The sequence below is a fragment of the Neopsephotus bourkii genome, unplaced genomic scaffold, assembly GCF_033783945.1.
Source record: "Neopsephotus bourkii isolate Nb327-2 ecotype Australia unplaced genomic scaffold, CSIRO-AGI_Nbou_v1 NB_1542, whole genome shotgun sequence".
Lineage (NCBI taxonomy): Eukaryota > Metazoa > Chordata > Aves > Psittaciformes > Psittacidae > Neopsephotus > Neopsephotus bourkii.
In genome coordinates this window covers 3,605,294-3,630,022 of record NW_026902018.1, presented here as the reverse complement: position 1 = coordinate 3,630,022, position 24,729 = coordinate 3,605,294, and the positions used below count along the sequence as shown (strand labels likewise).

The 24,729-nt window shown below is 46.2% G+C and overlaps 1 protein-coding gene across 3 annotated transcripts in view; it reads right to left on the bottom strand.

Moving 5' to 3' along the window:
- The window catches only part of BICDL1 (BICD family like cargo adaptor 1), a 47,635-nt gene that overhangs the window by 6,362 nt on the left and 16,544 nt on the right, over positions 1-24,729 (bottom strand). Inside the window, exons 3-10 of one of the 3 annotated variants that reach the window (XR_009728033.1) lie at positions 11,494-11,628; positions 9,474-9,614; positions 8,400-8,579; positions 7,872-8,090; positions 7,512-7,655; positions 4,571-4,701; positions 1,896-2,016; positions 932-1,040 (exon numbers count right to left, since the gene is read on the bottom strand). Coding sequence is in view for 2 of the 3 variants with exons in the window: in XM_061370580.1 (XP_061226564.1) it covers positions 1,896-2,016; positions 4,571-4,701; positions 7,512-7,655; positions 7,872-8,090; positions 8,400-8,579; positions 9,474-9,614; positions 11,494-11,628 (1,071 nt within the window). In the remaining variant the exon portion in view is untranslated. Of the gene's footprint in view, positions 1-931; positions 1,041-1,895; positions 2,017-4,570; positions 4,702-7,511; positions 7,656-7,871; positions 8,091-8,399; positions 8,580-9,473; positions 9,621-11,493; positions 11,629-24,729 lie in introns of all 3 variants that reach the window. The other 2 variants (XM_061370580.1, XM_061370579.1) reach the window with 2 other exon arrangements.

The window sequence follows — 24,729 nt, the reverse complement described above, 5'->3', positions numbered from 1 at the left end:
AGGTGCTACCGCTCCTGTGCGAGGCTCAGATGTGCAGGATTTTGCTTCTAGTGTATTTTATAGTCAGTATGATTATGTGCTTACAGAAAACTGTAATCTTGTTGATGGTCCTTGGTAAAGTGCAAACTAGAAGCATACAAGAGAAATTTTTATCAGATTAAAGCCTCCCTTTATGCCCAGCTAAAGCAGAGAATCTCTTCCCATTTTATCAGAAAAATAGTCCCCAAAGTACCTAAATTACCTGACTTGTTTTGTGCCTCTCTGGTTGAGCTTCTAATGCCTGGGGACATTAGGTGCTTGGAGACTCTTTTGCTACTACCTAATAACACTTTAGGTCAGTATGTTGGGAGATAACTTTTTGCAGTGCTAGTGGGCCTGATCCTCATCTCAGAGCTGATGGGAGCATGGTTGGGGTTGCTGTATTGCTACAATCAGATGACGTAGTGTGAAGGGAGAAAGCAAAAGCCTGCTGTTGAAACCCAAAACTGGGAACACTCCAGCAGTAAATACGGAGTGTACTAGTAAGTAGGTCACCCATCCAAACTGAAACAGAACTTGGAAACAGACAGCTCCTATGCAGAGCACTGAGTGTCACCTACTGGATAACAAAGCTGAGAAGTAAAATCCCAGTCTGTATTTCAGGCAGTTTTCCAGATAGTAGATATGCTGAATACAGAGGATTAATGATATATATGTCTCAGCCTGGCTTTCCCCATCGTGGCCTGGGGGTAAAGCCTCACCATAGGATGGTGCCCCTTGTGCCCTGGGTGGTGCTGGGGTGTGTGTGTAGAATATCAATGGGTGATAGAGACACCCCACTGGCCCCTCTTGCCAGATGATGGTGGGGACAGAGATGGATGTAGGTGATGGTGGCAGTGAGTGGAGCCAATGAGGAGATGGCAGGTTCTTGGTGAGGGTGCGGGGAGCTCACCTCAAAGGCAGGAGGGGTGTACGACTAAAGCTGTTGGTACAGGAACTGAGAAAGGCCACTAGATCAGAAACCAAAGGAGCCAGATAGTAAAAAGCCCTGAGGAAGCAAACTGTAAGCAGGAGAAAGAAAAGAAAAGAAAGAAAACAGAAAAAAAAATAAAATAAAAAAAGAGAAACGAAAACACAGTGGAGTTGAACCAGAGGCAAGGTTGTACAGGAGAGGTTTCTACAGGTCAGGCTGTTAGTAGAACTGGGGTCTTGCATGGTCTGCAACAAATTATTATCACTGGCCCAGACCTTTTCTCTTGTACCTGCTTGTTTCTATTGAAGTAGCCCCCCCTCGGTGCTAGTTTCCAGGAGGAGTCAGCTTTGCCTGATCTCAAGGGCACTCTGCCTTTACACAGGTTTTCCCCACTGACCCCAAGTAGAGCAGCTCCATGGCAGCCGCTGAACTGCTGTGGGTTTGGGTTTTTTACCTTGGTGGAGAGCTGGGAGTTTTGCTTCATCTTGCAGGATCTTCTGAGCTGATGTAAGCAGTACAGCTGTACCACAAAACAATCACCACACCTCTGCCTCCCACCTTTCTGCTCCGTTGTGGAACTGCATAACTGCAGTGCCTACCCAGAGACATGGCCAGCATGGACACCTTCCCTCCCTGGGCCACAGCATGTTACTCTGCAAGGTTTATATTACCCATGCTGGGTGCAGCCATGAGATACAGTTTGTTTCTCCATTTTAAAGGGGTGTCTCTATAATTATCTGCTTACAGCTGAAAGGCTTTAAGAAAGGCAGGGCTGTGTTTCACGCCCTGAGGTCTGCATCACTGGCTCCTGCAGAGCCCAGAGCAAAACTTCCTATGCATGGATTCCCAGGCTGAGAACACAGCAAACCCACAGGGAGCCAGGGGGAAAGACATCCAAAGGTGCATCATAGACCATGTGCCACCCATCCCCTGCCCTACTCACCTGCCAGGCCTCCAGCTGCTGCGAGAGGTTCACCTTCTGTTGGATGGCATCCAGCAGCTGGCTGTTGAGGGACATCATGTCGATCTTGCACTTGGCCAGCTCCACCTCCACCGCGTTCTTCCTGGGGAGACAGTGAGAAATTGGAGTGTGTGTCTACCTCTTTTTATTTAAAAGGAAGCATTAAACATATCTTTGAGGAGCAGTCAACAGTTTCTTTCAGTGGCAAGTCCCCAGGTGCTAAGCTGTTGATCTCCATTGTATTCTGGACAGCCTATTAATCTGAAGGGTGGGACGGAACCATAGACATCGTTACTACAAAGCCAGCAGGTTTCTGGTAAGCACACTATGAAGAATGCAAAGAGATATTCAGATACACTGCTGCATAAGGTAAGATAATGTGCCTGGATCTGCTATTAAAATGGAGTTCTAAAATGAGGTAGAATAATTACATGTAAATATTTATTTCCTTTTCTTCTATTTACTTGTGCATAGAAAAAGAAATGGCACATGCTAAAAACCAAAGGAGCTGTTGTCTGATCACTCAATCAGTAAGTCACAATATGAAACAAACAAAACCCCTCAAGGAGAACAACTCTGCTTTCAGTTGGGATTGGGACTGAAGGAAAGAAGAAATGAAGGAAGCAAGTAGATCATACACAGGCTTTGTAAGACTGTCAAACTGTTAGAACTGTTTGGATTAAATGTTATGTTTTAAGGAAACCTCCCAGTTTTAATGGGGTTGTGCTGGCCCTTGGGAACACTGCTGCTGTGTTTCTTTCCAGGCATTTGGTGGCCACTGGGCATGTGATGCCATGACCCAGGTTGCCCAAAAGGTCCTGAGTGCCCAGTGACTGAGATGTTCCAGCTGCTACTGGCTAGTGGAAAGGAATTGTCCTCTAGGAAGAAGCAATTTCCAAAGCTAGGAAATGCTGCTGACCATGCTGGGAGCACACAGGTGAGCACAAACCTTAAGTCTTCAATTCACTGCTGTGTGATGGGAAAGCATAACATGACATTCTGGGAACCATCTTTCCTTGCAGACATTTTCAGGAGAAGTAATAGCATCTTAATAACTGCAGCTAATTCATCGCCTCCTAATAGCTCCCCTGTGCCCCCTGCAGAATACCAATTTGGAAATTCATGTGTATCTTCCAGGTAGTGGTTGCTGAACACTTCCTATTAAGGGATCCTATTTTCCTGTTGCTTCCTGTGTTGCCCAATTTCAGTTTCAAGCTAAAAATTTTCCATGCCAGATGTCTGCCTCAGACAGTGACTCGATTTCTGTTCAGAGTTAGGGCTTCTGTTTTGGAGTGGAGGAGGGCTTCAACAAAAGTGGCTTAACCCTTGGGGTGTGAGGTGGGAAGCTTATCACGAGCCTGCTCAGTCTGTGGAAGGATGCTTTGATATCTAGGAATGAGAAGCTCTTATTTGCTTCCACTTTCTGCTTGTTAAATCACCCGCCACTCACCCATGCACACTTGTCACGTCCCCCTTTCTCTGGACTGCCCCCACTCAGGGCAGTCAGCTGTAAATATTAGTGCTTTGTCCCAGCAGGGTCATTAACCCCATGGAGAAGCTGGACCCTTTCACTCCGGCTGTGGGTTTGAGCACCTTAAATAGCCTTTTGTTGTGAGGCTCCCTATCCCTGCTCGGGTATTACGGAGGGTTTTATTGCGGCGGCAGCGCGTTGCCATAGCCACAGCAGCACCAGCAACCCACACGCACTGGAAATGTCAGAACCACCTCTCTGCACCCGGCAGTGCAGCTGGGATGCTCCTGATTTTTGCCAACAGATGGAGGTGTTACAGAGGATAGCAATGGGAATTTCACAGCCAGCTACACAGTTGAGAGCAGCACAGATGATCGGGTCACTTAAAAGACGAAGGGACTGTGCATGCTGATTTAGCTCCCCACATCCTGGGGTGTGCAATGCTTTTTGTGTTCCTATTCTTCATAAGGGCTTATTTGGCATTTCCATAAGGAGATGGGACTGGTGGTGTCCTGGCCCATCTGCTTATTGAAGGGATTATCACATGTATCCTTTCTGTGTAGAGCACAAAGGGATGAATGTTTCTGCCTCTCTCCTCAGGGCAAAGAGTGCTTAGGGCACTGTGGCAAGCCCCAGCACAGAGCTGGGATATGGGGTAGCAAAACTGCACAGATCTACAAGGAGGACAGGGAAAGAGTGGGAGAATCCTGAAAGGAGAAAAAGGAAATTACAGGACTGGAGCTGAAAAACAGGCCCTGGAACAGGGAAGGACAGCAGGTGACTGGAGAAATGGTTTAGGGAAGAAGCCCAAGCAGGGCTGTAAGGGGGATGAGCAGGAAAGGAGGGTGGTATGTCTGGAAGAGCAAAAGAAAAAAATATGACAAATAGGGCAGACCTGGTGCTTTCATTTGGTTCTCTGAAGTCCTCTCCTCCTTGCTGTGACTCAGACCAGTACTAGGGATGGATAAAACATGGTTCACAGCTGCCTTCTAAAGAGGCAGCTTTGGAAATTGGCATCTCCTGCCCTCCTCCCAAGCTCCTGGCAGCATTTCCTAATGCCAGTAAAGCCCATACTCGCTCCATCCCTTTGTAACAGTTACTGAAATTCATGGAGGGTGAGAGAAACCCACCTGGAGCACCCCATAACTGCTAACCCAGCCTGGCTTTGGCTGTTTGTACCACTTACTTGGCAATGGCCTCATCCCGGTCCCTGATGGCTTGCAGGAGCCGTTCACTTGTCTCCTTGTCTTCAGCAGCACCTCGCAGCCGGTCCCGTTCCTCCTTCAGTGTCGTCATTTCGACACTCAGTAGCGTGACCTGTGGGTAGAGGGAGGGCATCAAATGCAGCTTTGCTCAAATTCACCAAGAGTGGGAGGGGAAAGGGCCACATGGACTCATCTGGAGGCTGAGCTCCCCTGCTTGTAGAAGCTGTGTCTGTTGGGACAGGGATGTTAGTGCTGGTGCAACCCCCATGCAATGTGCCAGCTCGCTAGGGGATGCTGGCAGCACTGGTCTGAGCAAGATGGGTCACCAAGATGGCCTCAGTAACATGCAGCAACAGCACTGAAAGCTGTGCAGCTATGCAGGGCAGGACCCACCTGCAACTTGGCTGTCTCTATGGCATCAGAGCTGAAATATTGCCCCTAGCCAAGCAGTTTGTCTTGTCCATGCATCTTCTGAGTCTGCCTGTTGTATTCTGATCTTTCCAGAGTTAAAGTATTGCAAACATCATTTAGCAGCAAATAAGATATTTTTGGAGGGGGCCCTTGTGTCTCTTGAAGTAGTATGAAGCTGAAGACAAAGGATGTGAAAATTCCCTTTCGCACCATGGAAGGTGTTACTGGCACATCTTACAATTTTAATTAGACTTTAAAATATGTGCAGAGTCTTAAATAGTCTGTGAAATGATCTACCGCTTTGGTCCTGTGCAGAGTGAGTTAATAGGGTGTGAAATCATGCAAGGATTGCATTAGCATAGCTTTGCAATATTTCATACACATTTAATTTCTTTGTCTAGGGCACACATGCTCTGTTACACTACTCCACCACCTGGAAACCCTTCCAGCATTTGACCCACCTCCTTCCTCTAAATGCAGCTCAACAGTGCTTGGATCCTCAAATAAGTCTTTAAATAGAGGGCAGACAGTCAGAAAGGGCTCGTCACATCAATGGCGTGGGAGGATCTGCTCTTGGCACTGCATGGCTGGGAGAGGGGAGTAGAAGCACCCTGTCTGTGTGCAGAGGCTGCCCGCTGCGAGCTGGGGCTGCAAGGGAATCGAGGTGCACTGCCCGAGCTGGGCCCTCCTGCAGCCCAGCACTGGGTGCACCTCAGAGCAGTGATGTGATAGAGAGTAGTGGTGGGAGCTATTTACTGAGCATTTCTACTGATCCCAGGGGCAGTGGATCAAGCACTTGTTTGGCGCTAGGTTTGGGGTCTTAGCTGGTTTTGTCTGTTTTGGGTAAGAACGGGATGACACAGACAGAGGTGATTCCTGTCTCCACCTTGCTCTCAGGCAGGAGCAATGAATGTGTGTGGTGCCATAAGGTTCCAAAAGCCATTTAGGAGGAGTTCCCCTTTTGTTGTATCAACACCAGTGACAGTGCAGAGGGATGTGGAGGCAGCAAACAACTGCTGCCTCAGGTGGACCAGATTCCTGTGTGCATTGATGGTCTTTAGTACTGAACTGAAGACAACATTGCCTTTATGGGAGGTGGAATAATTATTAACCTTCAGCAAAAGTGAGGCTGGGCTATGGGCAAAAGCTGCAGGAGATGTACTTGTTGCATGAAGCTGGAGTGCTTCTCTGAGAGCAAAGTCTGCTGCATTTGTAGTTATGCCTCATCTTCCTCCATATAACACAGAGGTGTGAAAATAAAGTAGAGCTGCGGTCTTCCCTTTGCTCCCTAAACATTCAAAGCTCTGGTAGTTAGGGACCCCTAAAACCAGAAATGGGGGTCCAGACTTGTGATCCAGGGCAGATCCATTGGTACTTCCTGGATGGGGAGTTTGGGAAGATCAGACAGAGCAAAGAACAACCAAGTGCTGCTCCCTCCTGGTGACCTATAGAACCCCCATGTGTAAGGAGGTGCTATATCCAGACAAGCAGGCTGGTGTACAGATGATCACTCAAGATCTGTGAATAAGCCCCTAACAGTCTCTGTTAGCATAGCTACATTGCAGTGATGTCTCCTCCATCTCAGATGTTTTTAAGGACAAGGTGCACAGGACTATGGCAGCACCACTAGAGGAATGCCTGGGCTCATGGCTCACTGAGGACAGAAGTTTGAACTCTCAAAGGTATCTCTTGTGGTGGATGGAAGGACAGGTGGCAGGGCTGCTCCCTCGCTGCAGTCTGCCTCTAATCAGTTGCTTTGTCACCCAGACCATTTCCATCCTCATACACATGCAGCTATCACTGCAGGGGTGGTTAATGATGCTCTCTTTTTGCTTTTCTCCCATGGTGGGAGCTCCCATAGCCCTACATGAGGCTGTCAGACCCCAGGTTGCGCTGACTTCCTCAACGGGGATGTGTTTTTCTTCCCCAAAGAAGCATGGCAAAAGAGCAGTGCAGCTCCACTGGCAAGACCAGGCAAGGGTGTTCACCCCATTCCCTCCTCCGATGCAGTTAGTGCCGCAGAAGCAGCTGTGCTTAAGGCTGCTGCTGCTGTGGCCTTGGGATCCCCTCCAGTGTTTGGAGACTTGTCCCTGAGAGACAGGGACTGCAGAGCTTCTCCTTGGGTGCCTGTCTCCATTTGCTGCTTTTGGCATAGGACCTCAGACACAGGCCGTGCTGCATTCAGTGCAGAGGCAGTGTGATTCTGTGCTTCGAGTGTGGTGTTGGGTTTGGGGCTGGATCATTCATTGCTGTTGTTTGCCTTAGCTGGTTCCTGTTGACCCTGGGGTGCTGCCTGGTGCCAGGCTGGCCATGATCAAGATTCTCTGGTGTGTGATTTGTGATGCTGCTCTGGAGGAGGCAAACGAAGTTTTGGCACCGGGTTTAACAGCCTCCCTCTTTGTCCTAAATCCTCCTGGGTTATCTATCATGTCGATCTCTTTTATGGAAGGTATGTCTTGGAGGCTGAACACTAGTGTTACAGGGTTAATGTAAAGTGTGCAAACTGCTAACCTGGCTGTGCAGTCGCTGCAGCTCCTCCAAACTCTGCCTCAGTTTCCCCCGTTCTCCCTCCATTAATTCCCTCAGGGCTCGCGAGTCCTCGCTTGTTCTCCTGATCTGTTCCTCTAAGGTATCATCGTCGCTTCGCCGAGAGCTCTGAGAGCGGGAGAGAAATCTCTTGCTCAGGTTTCACTTCAAAAAAGGCAAGTGCATTATCTCTATAGAGGTTTGGGATGAGGGGGACTAAACAAGGAAGAAGAAAATGTGAATGTGACTTCGGCAGAGTTTCGGTTTTGCTCCCATGTGCCTTCCCAGGGCAACCTGCAGCAAGCTCTGTCACCTAGGCAAGGGGACTCTGTGCCCCCAACTTACCGTGGAGTCTGCCCCATCCAGCACGTTTTGTATCAGTCTTTTCAGCTCACTGAGCGCTGCCCGTAGGCTGCCGGCTGGAACATCTTTGGCTGATGATGTTTCTGAAGACTCATCCATGGAGGAGTCTGTAGAGACTGCTGAGTCTGCACTGTCGTTTCCTCTGAGATGGGAGCAAAGATACCGCACTTGGCAATATGCTTCCCAGAGCTGCAGCCTTAGCTGGAACAAGAGAGCCTGACATTAGCCTGGGACATCAAGACCATGGAGATCCTCCTTCCACAGCACAGTGAAGTGAGGATTGCCAAACCTCACAAATACTTGTCTAGCTTGCTATGCTGGTTTTCAAATGGAGGCAGAGGTTTACTTTCAAATGGTGAAAAAGGTGATGATACCAGAGCTGAGACCATAACCCCAGTTGTCTGGTGCTTGGTTCAGCTCCAAGTCCAGATCAAATGCATTAAACTCCCTTTCCCTCTGGGGTTGATCACACAGGACCTTAGGCTTTCCCAGGGGTACGAGGGCAAATACCTGTTCTCGTTCTTGTTCCAGCTCCTCTGCCTCCATGCTCTGCTCTATCTCAGACAGCAGGGATGTGCTGGTTGTGTTGAAGTTTTGGAGACTTCTCTCCTCACTGAGCTCTTCTACCTTGCCCTGCAGCTGCCGGTAGGACAGGCGCACCTCCTGGAGCTCCAGCTGGCTTTGGTGCAGCTTGCAAAGAAAATCAAGGGATTTGTTAAGGAGGTAAGGAAAAGAGGAAAGATACTGGTGGAGGTGATATAGACTGGATGAATCCCTTGGTTTGTGAAAGAGCTGAAGGAGGAATGAGTTCACAAAAAGAGGATTTCCAGCCAGGAGGAATGTACTCTTGGCTGATACTGCTTTTTATTGGAGCTTAATAATCTCCAAATGTCATTAGACACCATTTAGGCTCCAGAATATCCTGAAAGGTAAAAATATCAGGTTAATCAGAACTAAAATGAGGAGCGTTGTGAAGAAGTTGTGACTCAGGTAAAAAAAAATGCTGAAAATAACACAGCAGGAAGTGAATCCAGAAAGAGAAGTAATACAGATGTGGTTTAAAAAAATCTGTATGTATATATAAATACAAATATATATATGAGAGACAGACAAAACGATTCAGGGCTGTTTGAAGAGCTGGGATTGTCAACCCACAGAAAAGAAATGGAAAACTCTTGCTCTCTCCTAAGATGTCTGAAGCCACAGAGGTGCCAGCTTGTTCTCCAGGCAGCGATGTTTAGTGACACAGCTGTGAGCACCATGGGGCTTGTTGGGAAACCAGTGAGAGCTGCGAGGGCAGTTACTGCCCTCATTTCCCCTGCATGCTGAGCCACTGGTTTGCTCAGATCTCCCTCCTAAGCTACTCTGCTGTCAAGATGCTCCATTGTGGCTCCTGTTATCTGTCCCTATGGAACAGACCCCGAGACCGAGGACCTTGCTTGCTGCCATGCTTACATGAGCTATTTTATTCTTCCGGCTGTTTTGTCTCCCAGTTCCTGATTATCTTCCTGGTCAGTTTTCCCCCATACCATATCTTTTACTCCACTTCCCCCCTTCTTCCCTGTGCCATGGCTGTCCCCTCACCTGCAGGTCCTTGTCATGGCTTTGTCTCTCCAGGATGAGGACTCGGTCCTGCAGCTCCTCCACAGTTCCCTGGAGCAGGTCATTCTCCTCCATCATGGCACTAAGGCGATGCTCCAGCTCCCGCTTTCTGTCCGTCAGCATCTTGATCTGTGAAGGAAAGAGGTGGTGTCAGACCCTGCACTTTGCAGAGAGGTGTGAAATCAACTTCCCAAGACAGAAATGAAGCAGCAAAAAGTGGAAGTATGCACATATGTGTTCTGTACCTGTATGAAAGAAACTGTATCTGTGTGTGGGAAATGACAGGCAGAAATGACCAAACAGATTAAGTGGAGACCAGCCCTGCTCACCTTAAAACTTGTAAGACTGGGCAAAACTAGTTACCTTTGCTGGTTGGTCCCTGACTGAGCATGGTGGCATTTTCTCCTGTATGGGAGCCCCGCAGGGCTGTGCCACAGCACTACCCATACGCTTTACTGAATAGCTGCGTGTTCACCAAGTCCTCACCAGGGACTTTTCTGTCTTTTTGCTTGTGAAGACTCCTTTCTATGCCATGCTTATTTTTAGCCTCATAGTGATCAGTTGCCTTTAAAATTGGTTCATTTCTTTTAATTGTCAAGGGCAGTGATTTCAGGTGGTGAGGGACAGCATGCCAAGCAAAACCTCTGTGATTCAGTTAGCTGGGAACAGTGCACAGGATGAATCAGCACTAGCCAAGGTCACTTCTTGTTTAACCACGAAAGAGGAGCCTTTTCCAGCATGCACAGCACCTCTGGGGGGTGGATATGCCATTTACTAGTCCAGTATAGCTCTATATATTCCCTGGGGCCTCCTTTTAATTCATGGACCATAGACGAATACAACAACTTCCCAGTGGAAGGCCTCTTTGGGACCTTCTGTCTCTGCTGCTTTCCAGTTGGCTGGGAAGATTTGGCTGCATGAGGGAATATTGGCAAAATGTGTGGACTTGCTGTTTCTGCAGGGTAAAAGCTGCTGTAGGTATTAGAAAGCTGCTCTTAAGTGACTAATGGTTTCTGACATGTCTCTTCCCACCACCATTTGTGTGGGTTGGAGAAAAGGGGTTCAAGAAAAATAAGTGGTATAATACAGAGATTGTACTGAGAGTTCATATTTGGTATCCAAACCAGTAATGAACACCCTGTGAATGCCCATATAACAGGAAAGACATTGCTCTGCCACAGGCATAGGGCATGGGAAGGGCACAGGGGGAAAGGGATTTGGTAAGCAAGAGATGGAACGAGGCAAGGTGAGGCATGAACAGTGACAGGCATGCATGGTAACAGCGATGCACATGCAGGCAGCCCCTTTTGAGCCTCCATACTTACTTCAAGGACCTGCTGCTCCACACCAAGGGGAGGGGAGGAAAAGGCGAGGAGGGACCAGCAGGGAGCAGGAGGGAGGGGGAGAAAAGAAGAAATTGAGAAATTTTTGGAAAAGCTCTTCTAGACAGCTTATAAATAAAAGCAGTGGTCAGGTGGTGGAGATGGACATCTTCTGACCATCTAGTTCTTGCCTACATGGGTCTCAGTGACCCCTGTCAGGGAAGAGAAGAGGAAGGTAATATCATTCCTGCTAATGTCCCAGAGCTAAACCAGCTAGGAGCTCCTTGTTTTTCCCATGTGCATGGGCTGGAGTCAGGAGAGGATTGCTGCTTTCCTTGCAAGCATGAGAAACAGAAGAAAGAAAAACCCTTGCAGCCCTTCCTTTCCCAGCATACTCTGGAGTTTAATCTGTACTGGGCGGCAGCTCTGCAGGAGCACTGCCGTGGTTTATCTCCTGGAAGATCCTTCTCATCCACCCATTTTGCAGGCAAGCTTGTGGCCAGAGCAGCAGTGGAAGCTGGCCTGTGCCACCCCAGCCTGGGGTGCAGCAAAAGTTCTGACTGGGGGAGTCCTTTTCCCCACAGCTACCATCCTTCTCTTTGCTCCAACAGGCAGGGTTTGTTTCCTCAGCTCAGAGGGGTTCTCTCCACAAGTTAAAACACCTTTTGAAGGGACGAGACGGAGTGCAGGTCACTCACCTCGGCTTGGAGGCTTTCGAGCCGCACGATGTGCTGACTGCTGGAGGAGTTCTTCTCCCGGAAGTCCTCCCGGAGCGTGTGGACCTGCAGGGAGAGCTGCCGCTCCACCTCCGACGCCTGCAAGGAGACACCAGATGGTGTTACCCAGGGGGTTGTCCCATAGAAAGCAGTTATCTCCTGCAGCCCATTGAAGGATCTGCCCTGATACGACTTCTCCATGAGCCCCAGTTTTGGCAGAAACCGAAGCCTGCACGGTTTGGGTAAGGGGAAAGCTCATCCTGGACAGATGCTGAAGAGAGCAGCTATGTGGATTTTTCCCTTGGGGCAGCCAAGGGGACACAGCCCATAACTTTATTCCAATGACTCCTTTGTCCTAGGGGAAATTCAGTTTTCCTCAAACATAGCCTAGTTGGGGTTGAGGAGACCAGGCCACTGGCAAAGGTGAGGGGAGCCAATCCTCATGTCCTCAGCAAACAGAACTAATAGATTTATACTTTCTAAACCTCTGAACATCTCTGCCACAGCTCTAAAATAACAAGTGCTCTTTGCCTCTGATTTCCGGCTCCCATCATGGCCAGAAGGAGAAGCATCCGCTCCACGTGACTGTCAGGGCAGGATTGCTTGCAGAGGGCTTGGTCCTCTTTCCCATTTTGAGGGAGGAATGCCCCATTTGTGCAGGGTGGCTTGAGGGCAGTTTGAGGCCATTCCTACCTGCAGGATCCAAGCTGCAGACAGCCCGTATAAATGACAACTTAGAGACATTGACTACTCTCCAGACAGCTTTATAGCTGGTTTTTGCATGGTGAACACACTTGTTTAGGCTTGTAAGAGAACATAAGGTTTTTATGACAAATCCCTAAGGAGACAACACAAATGGCTGGTTTTCTATTTAATTAGTCTCCATCAGGTTCCATTGCACTCTAGGCACAGACTTCCCCTTTTGGGAGGTTAGCTGGAAGTGAACTGAACCCCCTCAAGGGGCAGCATGCTCGGGGCACAGACAGAGCTGTATGTCCAATGGCAAGGGCCATCAGTGGCCACAGTGCCTTAGACAGGGAGATGAGACAGGAGGGAGTGGAGACAAGAGAAAACCTGCACTGGGGTCAGCAGCTGTGGGCAGGTTTGGGAGTGCATACTTATGTCTGGCAAATGTGGGTCAGGATCTGACTTGGGGTGCTCTGGCTGACAAGGAGCCCATGTTGGCAGCTCCACCAAAGGGTGCAGTGACTTTGCTCCAGCAGCTTGTGACCTGAGGAATGAGGACACAGACCCGGCCTAAGCTGCCCTCAAAGACAACACTACCCCCTTTTAAAAATAGCCCCTTACTTTGCACACTCTGCAGAATACTCCAAACCAGAAGCAAGAGGTAAAAGGCTGTTCCAGCTCCATCAAGTGGAGGAAACTGTGGTTGCCCCAGCACAGCTTGCTGCAGGGGCAGCAGAAGGCAGAATCACAGCCACAGAAATCAGTCAGGTTCTCACCACTGGCTTCTGGCATGAGAAATGGCTTTCAAAAATAAGAAATAATCTTGTCTACCAGTTGGTTTTTAGTTCCCTTCTTATCCTGGATTAGCATAACTGGCCTTTTCCCTTTTCTTTAAAGCCTCACATCAGAGGCTGTTGCATATCACCTTCACTTCATTTATTTAATAAAGCTTCCTAGCACAGGCAGAGTACACAAAATATAATGATGGCACAGCACTATAGGAAGGGGTTGGTTATTTTTCTTCCCTTAAGCAGCTATAGATTTCAAAGCATCCTGAGCAGCTATTAATTGGTGACACTAAGGAAGATAGATGGATTGTGCTTATTTTGAATGATTCACTTGCTTTTATAAAGACTGCTGAAACATCTTCATGCTGAAATACTCCTCAGGAGCTGTCAAGGATGAAGAAGCACCAGATGAAAAGCACCAAGGGATTTTGTCTGCAAGATGCTGACCACACTCCCAAGGAGCAGAAGTGATACCAGCTGAGGTGACACACCAATATTTGATAGTTAACTGTATAATTTATGTGCAAGAACAATTGTATGGACATACAGTGTAAATGTACAGTATAGCAGTAAGAAACAAGGGAGTATTAATGGCAGTGTAAAAATCCCTGCTAAGACAATATATAGCTGCTGTTGCTAGTTCTGGTCCCCATGCTCAGACTGGAGTAGGTGAAAGAATGGGCTGCAAGTTTGATTCAGATCGTGGAAATTCTGTTATATGAGCGGAGACTAAAACAGGATGGCTTGTTTTATCTCATGCAATGAATGCTGAGAGAGGTCTCCGTATAAATACATCAAGTAGAAGCACACAGAAGGGAAAAGCTCTATTTAAGCAGAAGCACAATTTTGGCAGAGAAAATGATGTGAATAAACTGCGTAAGAATATGTTAAGGCTGGGAATAGGAAGATTTCTACGTTTCCAAGGAACTGCAGTAGGATACCTTCTCCTGCACCATTACAGTAGGAGAAACGGTAGCAAAAATTAATTCTGTGATGGAGCTGGATCACTTTATCATGCAGTTTCTTCCAGAGGGCTGCCTATGACAGAAGGGAAATGAATTGACCTCAAAGGTCCTTTCCGGTACTAGACTGCTTGCAGGACTGTAAGGCTTGTATTCACCAGCTTTAAATCACCATCTGGAATTTATCTACTTGCTGCTTAGCTTACATGCTCACACATCTTATTCCCAGTTATAGCCCACATGGAGGGAAGAAAGGACTCACTTGTTAGTATTCAGGGCCTAAAGCAGACTGGATGTTACAGTGTCATCTCAGCATGCACCATTTACATCCTATCTCATGCTGTACAGAAAAGTAAAACTAATATGTTCTTCAGCCTCATACAGTGCAGAATACACTCTCTGACCAGCCATTTAACAGAAGTAAACAGAAATGACTGTATCAAATGTTTCCCTCCATAGGAGAACAAGGAAAAGTCTTCGTCCAGTTCTTCTAGATAGGGAAATGGCTGATATCTTTAGTATAACCTTTGTAAAGATTTGATTTTTCATAGATAGAAACAAAGTCTTTGGAACTGAGCTATGGTTATGGAAACCTCCTTTTCATGCTATATTTGTTTCAGAGGTTATTAATACTGCTGTCAAACTACCCTTTCTAATTGATTATAAAGTCTAGACTTTAACATCAGTTTGCATTATTTTATTGAAAGACACCTTGACAGTGTCCAGTACTTGCCAGGTTTTATGGCATATTTTCATATGGCATCTACTTGAGTTCTCCACACTGCTGTACATGTGTGCATGTGTACATGTCTGGTTTATGCCATGAACTCGCTGTTGATTGCTTCTAATGTGCTCTTTTACTTGTGTCATCAGAAGATGTAACCTTCTATCTACATTTTCCCTTTATTGCTCAAGTAAGATATGGCCTTTCTTGAATTAAAGCGAGTTTCTTCTGCCTCAGCTAGTTTGACTCCACTCTCATTATGAAAACAGTAGGGCTTTCTCTTCCCCAGCAGTGTTCTCCTAAACATTAAAAGCTAAAATCTTTTGTGGATATGTCAGTAATTTAGTGATGCATTGATTTTGCTCAAGAGAAGTAATATCCTTTCCAGAAAGGCAGACATGTATTGCTCAGCATCAGAGCTTTGCTCTGTAGTTAAGAAAGAATTAATTTCCTGGTTATAGGCAAATTAGCCAGCACAGCCACCAGGCAGAGTTTGAAATAGATCTGCAAAAGCATAGACATCAATTCACAATTACATATATTCAATCAACTGTGAGTTTTGTTTTCTGGGCTTCGGGCAAGGTTTAGATGAGATTTGGGCAGTGCAAGAAGAAGAGCAGGAGGACGTTTTGGCCTCTGCTCTAACTAAAGGTTGATGTTCATTGCAAACCTAATTAAATTTCTCTCGTGATTAATTCTGAAGTGTTAAAAGACACATAACTGTGTAGATACTTAGCAGAAAAATATGGCTTTCCAGTTGTAATAACTCCATTTTAACATCTGGAATATATGGGCATAAGGAAATCATGGAACTGCCAAAAAAGTAAAGCTTAATCAGGTTTTGCAAGTCAAATTAAGAAGCAAAGTAAAGGAGGCTTCAGACATAAAACACTATCAAGAAAGATAATCTTAGAATCAATCAAATCAGTAAATGTAATTAAATTAGAGCTCTGACACACCTGTGAAGAGGGGATCTTTGAAATATTTGGGGCAGACTATGAGAAATGAATAGCCTGTAGGTTAGTCTCATTCAGAAGAAAACCCTGTTTTGGGGGAAGGCTTGCTGAATAAGGCTAACTGCATACAAAACATCCAGCTAAGTCATGTCAGAAAGGAGAATGGAAAAAGTTTAATAGACTGTAGCTCGGTGAAGAAACCAATGTTTCCATATGATTTACTTCTACAAACATGATGATTCAAATTTAACAGAGGATATTGAAGATTTTCTTGCCTAAAATAGCTAAGAAAGAGAAGTCCTAATTAGTGCTAAATTTGTTACACTCAGGAGAGTGTGCCACCCCTTTTATTAATTTGCTAATAGCTGAGTTCAAGGGACTCCCTGTTCCCACTGTGGTACCATTAACACTTCACACCACTAAAAGCTGCCTCCCTTGGCTTCAGGTTCCTGGATTCCCGGCTCTTCTTTGAGAGGAAAATACATTTGGCTACTGAAATGCAAGCAAAGGAGGAAACAACAAACACATTGCTTTAGAATGACCTATTTTGAACATACATTAACCTGGCTGCTGAGTGAAGCCCTGGAGGATGGGGACTGCTGCCCTGCCATGGCACCCCAGCACCCACTGGCAGTGGTGGGAAGCCTGGTTTCCTGGGATAGCTGACCCATGCCAGGAAAGCAGTGAGGCCGTGGCTGTTTTCCAGCCCTCGGCACGCTGGCACCATAAGCAACCATTTGTATCTTGCATACCTGGAGGTTGCCCAGTTTGAGAACCTTTGGGAGCTTTTTTTTTACCAAAGCTTTTAATTCAGGTCGACTTTAAATTGTTATTGAAAGCATTGGTCTATCCAGGGAAGTGCTTATGTATCGGGGTTGGACTAGATGATCTCCAGAGGTCCCTTCCAACCTGAAAAATCCTGTGATTCTGTGAAGAGTGGTGCTTGCCACTGGTCACATTTGAATGGCTTCATTTACCATTAGAGGAATCTGAAGTAGAAACAGTGACTGGAAAATGTTTGGCCTGGCCATTGCCAAGGACAGGATTGATAATGAGATTCTGTTGTGAAGTGGTGAGGGGACGAGGATGGAGCTGTACTGAGTGCGTACATCACCTGCCCTTGCTGTGTTGTGACGATGCCACTTTGATTTTGGTGCGAGGAGATGCTTTTGTAGTTGATGTTGTCAGTGAAATTTGTGAAGGGTGTGCAATGAGTGTGTATTTTAATGACAGCTCTTAAACACACATTTCACCAAGGTGAGGGGTGGAATTTGTTGTGTGTAGGTGTGCACACAGTGGGGCTTGCAGGGACCAGCAACACTGTCACCATCTCTGCCAAATGATGTGGTGGGGCTGAATCCTCCTCTCCTTGCCTCATCCCTCGCTCTGCTAGTGCCCAGGTGTGGGGAAATTTAACTACACGAAGTCTGTAGCAGCCGGGTCCTGGTGTGAGAGGGCATCACTGCCTAGAGGAGTTGTGTGGGAAATGAGAATTCAGGAAACTTGCAACATTTCCAAGGTATTTTGGTTGTGAATATCCACCAGAGACCATAAACATTGATCCTGTGGAATATTTTTAGTGAAAACAAAAAGGATTTTTAAGACTGCAGAAGTGCTAGGATAGGGCTATGTAATACATACCCATTATGTATCCAGGAACTCTAAGCAGACTGGCGGGTGGATTAAATACCAGTAGCCAGAGTGAGTATAACTGCTCAGCTCTTGGAGCTAAGATTTACTTCTTAACACAGGTTTCTTTCTGCTCAGGAACCATCTCTGCAACCTGCCACAGCTCCCGTCAGCCTGCTCCCTGGTGCTCTTCTTGTGCTTCTCAGCTGACTGCTGCTTGGTTTAGGTAAGATCTGTGATGTGGCCATGTTAGGGATGTGCAGCATCCAGCCTGAGGTGTCCTCCCTAGGGCCTGGCACTGAGTCATATACCATGTGGAATTGTGAGCACACTGTCTCCCTGTCTCTGTCACCTTTTCCAGTGCAATTCAGGCAATCCATATCTGGTGTTTGGTGCCTTTGTACCACACACATTCACAGTCAGCCACCTGCAATGATGTTTATACCCCTGCAGGTCTCCTCCTGGTTATTCCTTCTTATTCAGAGGATCCAGTAAATCCGTATCTGCTTACACAGAAGTGTTGGATTTTGTAGCACCTCCTCTGTTAGAGCCGTACAGGCTGATGAGCCTTCCCTCCAGTGGAAAACAGGCTGACATTGTAGAGCACAAGCCAACTGGATTGGTTAGCGGGGTCTGTACTGACAACATGGCAGGTGGACAAAAGAGAAAACAAATGAACATTTTCTTTAGCACAAAGTAGGCTTGTCAAAAAGAAAGGGAACCAAAGATCTAAAGGATGAGGATCCTTATTTGCCAAAGCAAGGAGTCTGAGTAATGGAGAAAGGCACTGGAATTACTCTTTTATAAGCATCAGGCTTGGGACACACTACTGATGGGAAAAGTCTCATGGCTGTAGCATTAAACCTATTCTGAGAGGCCTCTGTGAGACAAAGGACAACAGTGGCATCTGACGCTAAGATTTACAGTACTTCGCAGTCATTTTAGCAACATGATACTTCAGTGCTTGTGTGAAAGTGTGAATTCTTTGTTGCAGATCTGTTCCCCCTGCCCATCTGTAGCACAAGTAGGGAATGCTTAGCATGTCCTTCAACCTCACTCCTATTTACCTGAGCTTTAAAATAAAACAAGCTAAGAACGTGAGTAGTTTCCTCTTCACACACCCCTGTCATGCAGTGGGCTCTTGTGGATGGTGATGAGTTGATGCCGCATCAGCTCAGATGTCTCACATCTGAGAGGTAGAGAGGCTAATGAGGGAGCTGGCTATAATCAGAGAGACCAGGGGACACCTGATTTTCATTCTGTGTATGGCTAGGCCTGCACCTGCCCATTGAGGTGAAGAGTTAGAGTGGAGGTGTTTAGCTCCTTGGTGGAAAACTCCACACAACCTGAACCTGCTCAGCCTGAAGCTGCATTTCCTGTTTTGGAGGTGAAGTTCTTACACTGTTTGCTTCCCATGTTTTGGGAATGGCTGGCGGGTTGGAAGTGCTGCTGAAGATAACTGCTGTTAATACTCAGCCATGTTACTTTTTTATTTCCAAGTGTCCTTGAAAAATGGTTTTAATGGGGATGGTGAACTTTTGCAGTGTCATGAAGCAAGGCATGAAAGAGTCAGAGCAGATAGTGCAGAAAGCAGATAGGAGCTTTCCTGGCAATGTAATTGTTCTTTTCTCCCCTTCCTGTAAGGCTAGCTGATACATGAGAACCAGTTTGCAAGGCAAATACCTGGATGCTTTGGCAAAGAGCTTAGGGGAGTGAATGCATAATGGTGGTCTTCAACTTGCTTGTCAGTAGGTGCTCAGATAACTGTTTGGCTCAGGCCAAAAGCCATTAGTTTAGGCTAAATCATTTTACAAGATTAGGAGCTGCTGTTTAGAGCAGAAGAAAAGGCAGTTGTGTGCCATATGGGGGCAACTGTTGCTGGATGTAACGTCTCCATGTCCATTGTTTGAATGAAAGAAATAGCTGCACAGGTGGATGTGGGTTATGCACATGTTTTAGGAGGTGCTCAAGCATGAGCCTCCCTTTTTTTTGTGATTTATTCTTGACCTAAGCATTTGGCTCTTGTGGAGAGGAAAATACAGTGTATGGAAAAATGAGTCAGCCTGCTTCCTGTGGGAGGGACTGCCGGAGGCTTGCTGCTTTGAATGCTGCAATAAATTAGCACTGGAGATAACTCAGAGGACAAAGTGTGCCTGGAGGACATGCGATGCTAAGTAGTGCACCCAGTGGCTCTTGCTCTCTGTATGCAAAATCTGCTTGCAGGAGAAGAGTGGGAGATGAGACAGCTTTGCACAGTGGCTCCCAGGGCTGGTGTCTGAAGGGCTCTGAATGGAGCTGAGTATGGGGATTGTTAGTAGCAGTTTGGCTCCTGGTTGTTGAGAAAGAGTAGGGCAATAAAATGTAACGCTAGCAGACTCTTCTGGCTCTGTGTAGATGCTGCTCATGACCTTGAATGAAGCAGTTATACCTATCTGTAAATGGAACTGGAAAGGCTTGTGTCTTAAATAATCAAGTGTGGTGATGCTAAGTGGAGCTGAGAGGAACCACTGCACTAATGTCAGTGGAGTGCAGCGTGGGTCTAGTGTGTTGCAAGGGGCCTGGGACCTTCAGGTTGAAAAGTCTGTTGCCTGTTGCCACTTCCCCCCCAGCCTCTCATGTGTGAGACTGCAGTTTCTGAAGTTTTGCCTTGGCCTAGCAGAACCCATACACTTTGAAAGCTGGATGGTCTGTATTTTGCATCAGTAAGTTCAGCGGTCTGCTCTCTTAGATAACTTCTAATGCATTTCTAGGGCTTAATTTCCATGAATAAGTTATTTTTCCCTGACAAAAAGCACATTTTATCTTGATAGAGCATTTTGTCCAAGTTACCTTTGATGTGGGTTTTTAATCCAGAGTTTTTGAGCTCAGTTTGACTTTCCTACTTGAGCTAAAGGATGAAGGGTATTTCTTCCAGTAAATTCCTAGTGAGCTCCAAATGTGAGTCAGGTGATAGCCTGATGAAATACAAAATGCCTGACTAGGTTAGAAATAGCTGAACTGGAAACATGAAGACTTAACCTGGCCATTAAAACCTCCTGCAAAAAGAAGCAAAAGCTTATGGTGGTGGTGGCAAAGAGAAATATAACACCCCCTTTTGCTCTGAGTTTCTGCTGTCTTCCCCTGGAAGACACAAATCAGGACAGTCAATCTCTATCCTTGAATTTATTCTTTTCTGAAGTTGTTTTAGTCTAAGACTTCAAACCTGGAGGTGTTCAGACTTAAATGTCTGTGCTTGGAAGCAAGAGACAATAATTAAGCTTCTTGCAGTCTCTTACTCTGGCTTTAAGCACTCAATCTCCTTTATTTCAAAGCAAATGAACTGATTTCTACTGGGGATAGCTAATATGTATTGGCAGGCTAGGAGCCCTGGCTGCTTTTGGAATCTCCATCTATACAGCCTGTTAACTCAGAATATACTCTTTTAGGATTTAATAGTAGCAATACACAAACCAAAAGCTTTCCAGTGTATGCAGACCTAATGCTCAAGCTTGCACTTATGTGTCTGACTGTGTAAAAATACTGGTGTCTATTCCCATACTTGTGGAATGAGTGGCCGCCAAAAAGATGGTACAAAATTTGTGGAACTGGCTTAAAATATATTAACCTCTCTCAGTAAGCCTTCAAGATAGGAAGAGAGAAATCCTAAAATATAGGTGTATACATAAACTTTATGGTAGACTGACCCAGGAGATGTTTTATTAGCTTTTAAGTCCCTGCCAAGTCTGACTCCCAGTAACTTCCATCAGGTTGTTTCTTAAACACAGCACTGATGCTTGTTCACTTCTTTCACAACTCAGTGGATTTGGTTCAAAACCAGAGGAGGAAGAGCTAAGAAGTCTCTTTCTTTTTCTTTTTGGTGTTTGGCTTGACACAAGCAAGATGGAAGATGTTCTGTGCAGAAAGCTTATTTCTCTTTAGAACTTGTGGCTCCTTTCTGTAGAACATAAGGAAACATAAACCCTATAGTGAATGTTGCCCAGGGCAGGAGCACCCTGATAGGTGCACTATGATCGTACATTTAAAGTGAGTTCCATCAAAATGAGCCACTCACAAACCCCACCTGGCAGTACGTGACCATCACAGCGCTTAAATAAAAAGATCCAAATCTGTTTTCTTGAAGGATCTTTCTGGAGCTGTTAAGTACGTTTTACTTAAAAACATTTCTTTGTGAGCAATATCTGATCTGATTCTAAACACCACAGAACTGTGCTGGACACCTTCAGGCAGAAAGCTTCTAGAGATACTGTTTAACTTAGCAATACTTCTTCCTGTTCTTCAGCAGCCTCCAGCTATTCCTGAATTGTTCTCCCTTGTTGGCAGCATGAAAAGATCTGTTTATAGCATAAGGTCTTTGGAGCAGACTTGGAGCACAAGGCAGACCTTGCTCTTGGTGATTGCTGACAAAAGATAATTACAATGTGCCAGTAATAACACCTGAGCACTCTAATCTGCTAAATTCAAATACAGATCTACACTTTGTATATTACCATACGTAGTAAGTACACGAATGCTTGTCTCCCCTCAGCCCAACTTTGCTCTGTTTCCACTAAGGTTTAGCCTATGACTCAGTGCAGCAGATGCTTGAACACAGAAGTAATTGTTTACCTTTTGTGCAGTGCCACAGATGTAAGCACTAAGGGGATTAGGTCCTTAACTGATAGATCCTCAGGGCAGGGGCTTGACCTTCAGAGCAGTCTGCACTCAACAGCAGTATATGGTGTCAAATATTCAATAGTAATTTCTAGCATGAGCCAGAGCTGCTAAATTAAGCCTCAGCAGGTGTATTCAAAGTTGAGGATAAGTTTCCAAACACCACCTGTAACCCAGCTTTTGGGAAGCTGTTGAGTATTAAGTGGCCAGATCGTCTTATGCACGTACCAGCTTGGCATGTGAGGCACTCCCCTGAAGTGACTGCATGGGTGTTGTCATGACCAGAGTCTGTGGATGATGGGAGGGTCTGGAAATGAGAATATGGATCTCTCCTTGGAGCCTTGTCCTCCTACAGTCCAGCTTTCAGAAAGTTCTTACATGAATTCATTTAACAGCTTTTGGCAAACTCGCTGGCATTTTGGTACTTTAAGTGCTACAGAAAGCTGTCTTGGCAATAGGAAAAAATAAAGCAAGTAGATGCGGAGAGCAAACTTAGCTGAAAAACAAGGTGGGTGCAGCACATATTGTAGGATGGTGTATAAAATATACTGTGCTCTGCCAAATCATACACATACAGGGGAATCATTACCAGGGACTGGAAAGAGCCCCTCTGTATAAGTTTGAGGCTTTGGCATATCTGTGAATATCACTTAAGGTAAAGCATGGATGCTCATGTATGGGGGAAGTCACTTCAGGCACAAACCCTTCATGTATTCAGTTATTTTTCTGGTGGAGCAGCAGTGCAGTGCTATCAGAAGGAAAACCTGCTGCAACAACATTCCAGCAGCTGTGTTTGAGTAACTGCATGTGAACTGGAGCTCACTGAGAGCAGACACAGACTGTGCTTGGCACTGGGCAGCAAATTTGGCACATACAAGCTATACTTAACTTGCACCTATAGCCAAAGGTTTGAAAACATGGGTCAGGTGTCACTGGGTTGAAAGCCCTTTCCCTCACAGCTCGAGGTGCTGCTTAGAGGGATAAAAATCATTCAAGCTGTAGGTTTTTTGGCACAGGGGCTGTTGTTTTCTGACCACTGACTCCATGTAGACACAGCAAGCTTGCAGTGAGCCTGGGCTGGGGCATGCAGCAGGGAGCAGGTTGCAGCAGAGGTGGGGGACTGGTGGGCTATCTGCAGCCCAGGTTTCTGTGCGACCAAGCTATGAGGCTGCCTGCAAAGCAACAGTGGGATGTGGAGACCTGTAAGCACTGCACAAGATCTCAGACTGGGAAACACTGTACTGACAGATGCTGCGAGAGTTAGCAGCCTGTCCTATGTGTCTGGTGCTGAGAAAAGATGCATTTTCCCTGGTGGCTGAGGATTTGATGGCTGAGGCTTTGCCTGGAAAGAAGTAGAAACCTTGTATAAAGCAGTCATGACCAGAGAAAAGGGAGCATCCTTCCTTTCTTCACCAGAATTCCCTGTTTCACCCTCAGTGATTGTCTTGGAGGGGCAGAGAATGTAAAGGCCTAGAGGTGCCCTTTGGGAGAAAGGGGAGGCGATGGGGAAAATGCTGGTTTTGGCTCTGATGCTTTCAAGCAAATGTCAGTAGTCAAGAGTGTCATGTACCTTGTGTGTGTGCTTTCTGGGCCTAACTAGGTAATAGCTAACATACACCAAGTAGAACTCCACAGGAGTGATGTGGTAGCGGCTGTTCTTCAGCCTCAAAGTCTCCCTGACTGGGTTGTTGGATAGTGCTTCATTGTGAAAGCCCTGTTTGTGCTCATACTTCAACTGTGGCAACTTCATTGCTTTCCCCCTGTGGTTCTTTATCACTTTAGCAGAGAGGGCTGCCTCACATGAGCGTGTGGATTATCCTTCACTTGAGCATGGGCTGATCTACTGCTCCAGTTCTTATGCTGCTACAGTAGGATTTTAAACTGGGATCTTCCCTGGCATTGCTGGCTGTAAATGGTTAACTTTCCCTTCCTCCAGTAGCAAGAATAATATGATTAGTGGGAGAGATCATGGTATTCATTTCCCAGCAGTTTTTATTCCTCTTGCTACTGTAGATGAATTCTCTGTGTGCACAAGCCTGTGGTGGCAATACTAAACCTACTGAGCGTTTGCTGCGTGCAGGAGTGTCTAAAATGGTGTCACTTAAAACTTCTGCTTGTACATCAGCATGTAACTTAAGAAGACTTTTATCCTATCTGTGCTAAAAATCACCTGCCTTTAACCACTGACCCCTTTTCCTCCTCCTGTCCTGCATGGAATGAGGTGTGCCCCAGAGTTGGCAGAGGGCTGGGGAGCAGACAGGTCCACAGAAGCATGCAAAGAAATCATGTTGCATCATTGCTAACCAGCTTGTGCCAAGCCCTTGATTTTCTTCTGCCTGTCACTACCCTGCCTAGGCTGGTTTCTCCATTACCCCTTGGCTTGGCTGTTCTGTGACTACCTCATGGAACAATCATGGAGACCTTTCCCCTCCCCCTTTTCTCTCTGATCTCTCTGGTTAATTAGCCCAATAGATATCAGCCATGGCACATTATTGAATTCATATATAGACACAGTGCTGTGCCAGAGATTTATTTGCTTAATTACAGAAACACTTTCATTTCTGCTGTAGTGTCTGGTTTTGGTTTCGCTGCAAAGGCTGGTGCTGCTTTTAGCCTCTCTTCATTTGCTCAAAGATTACAGGTTTTTTTGCCCTGTTGAATTAGAGCAGATCTCACCAAGCTGGGACATTATAAAGACTTGAATGGACTGAAGAAGGGAACAAGTAGTTTGAGTGTCACTTGTGCACCACAAGCTGTTTATTATCATTTAGATACTCCAACCATTTGCACTCATGCATAGTACA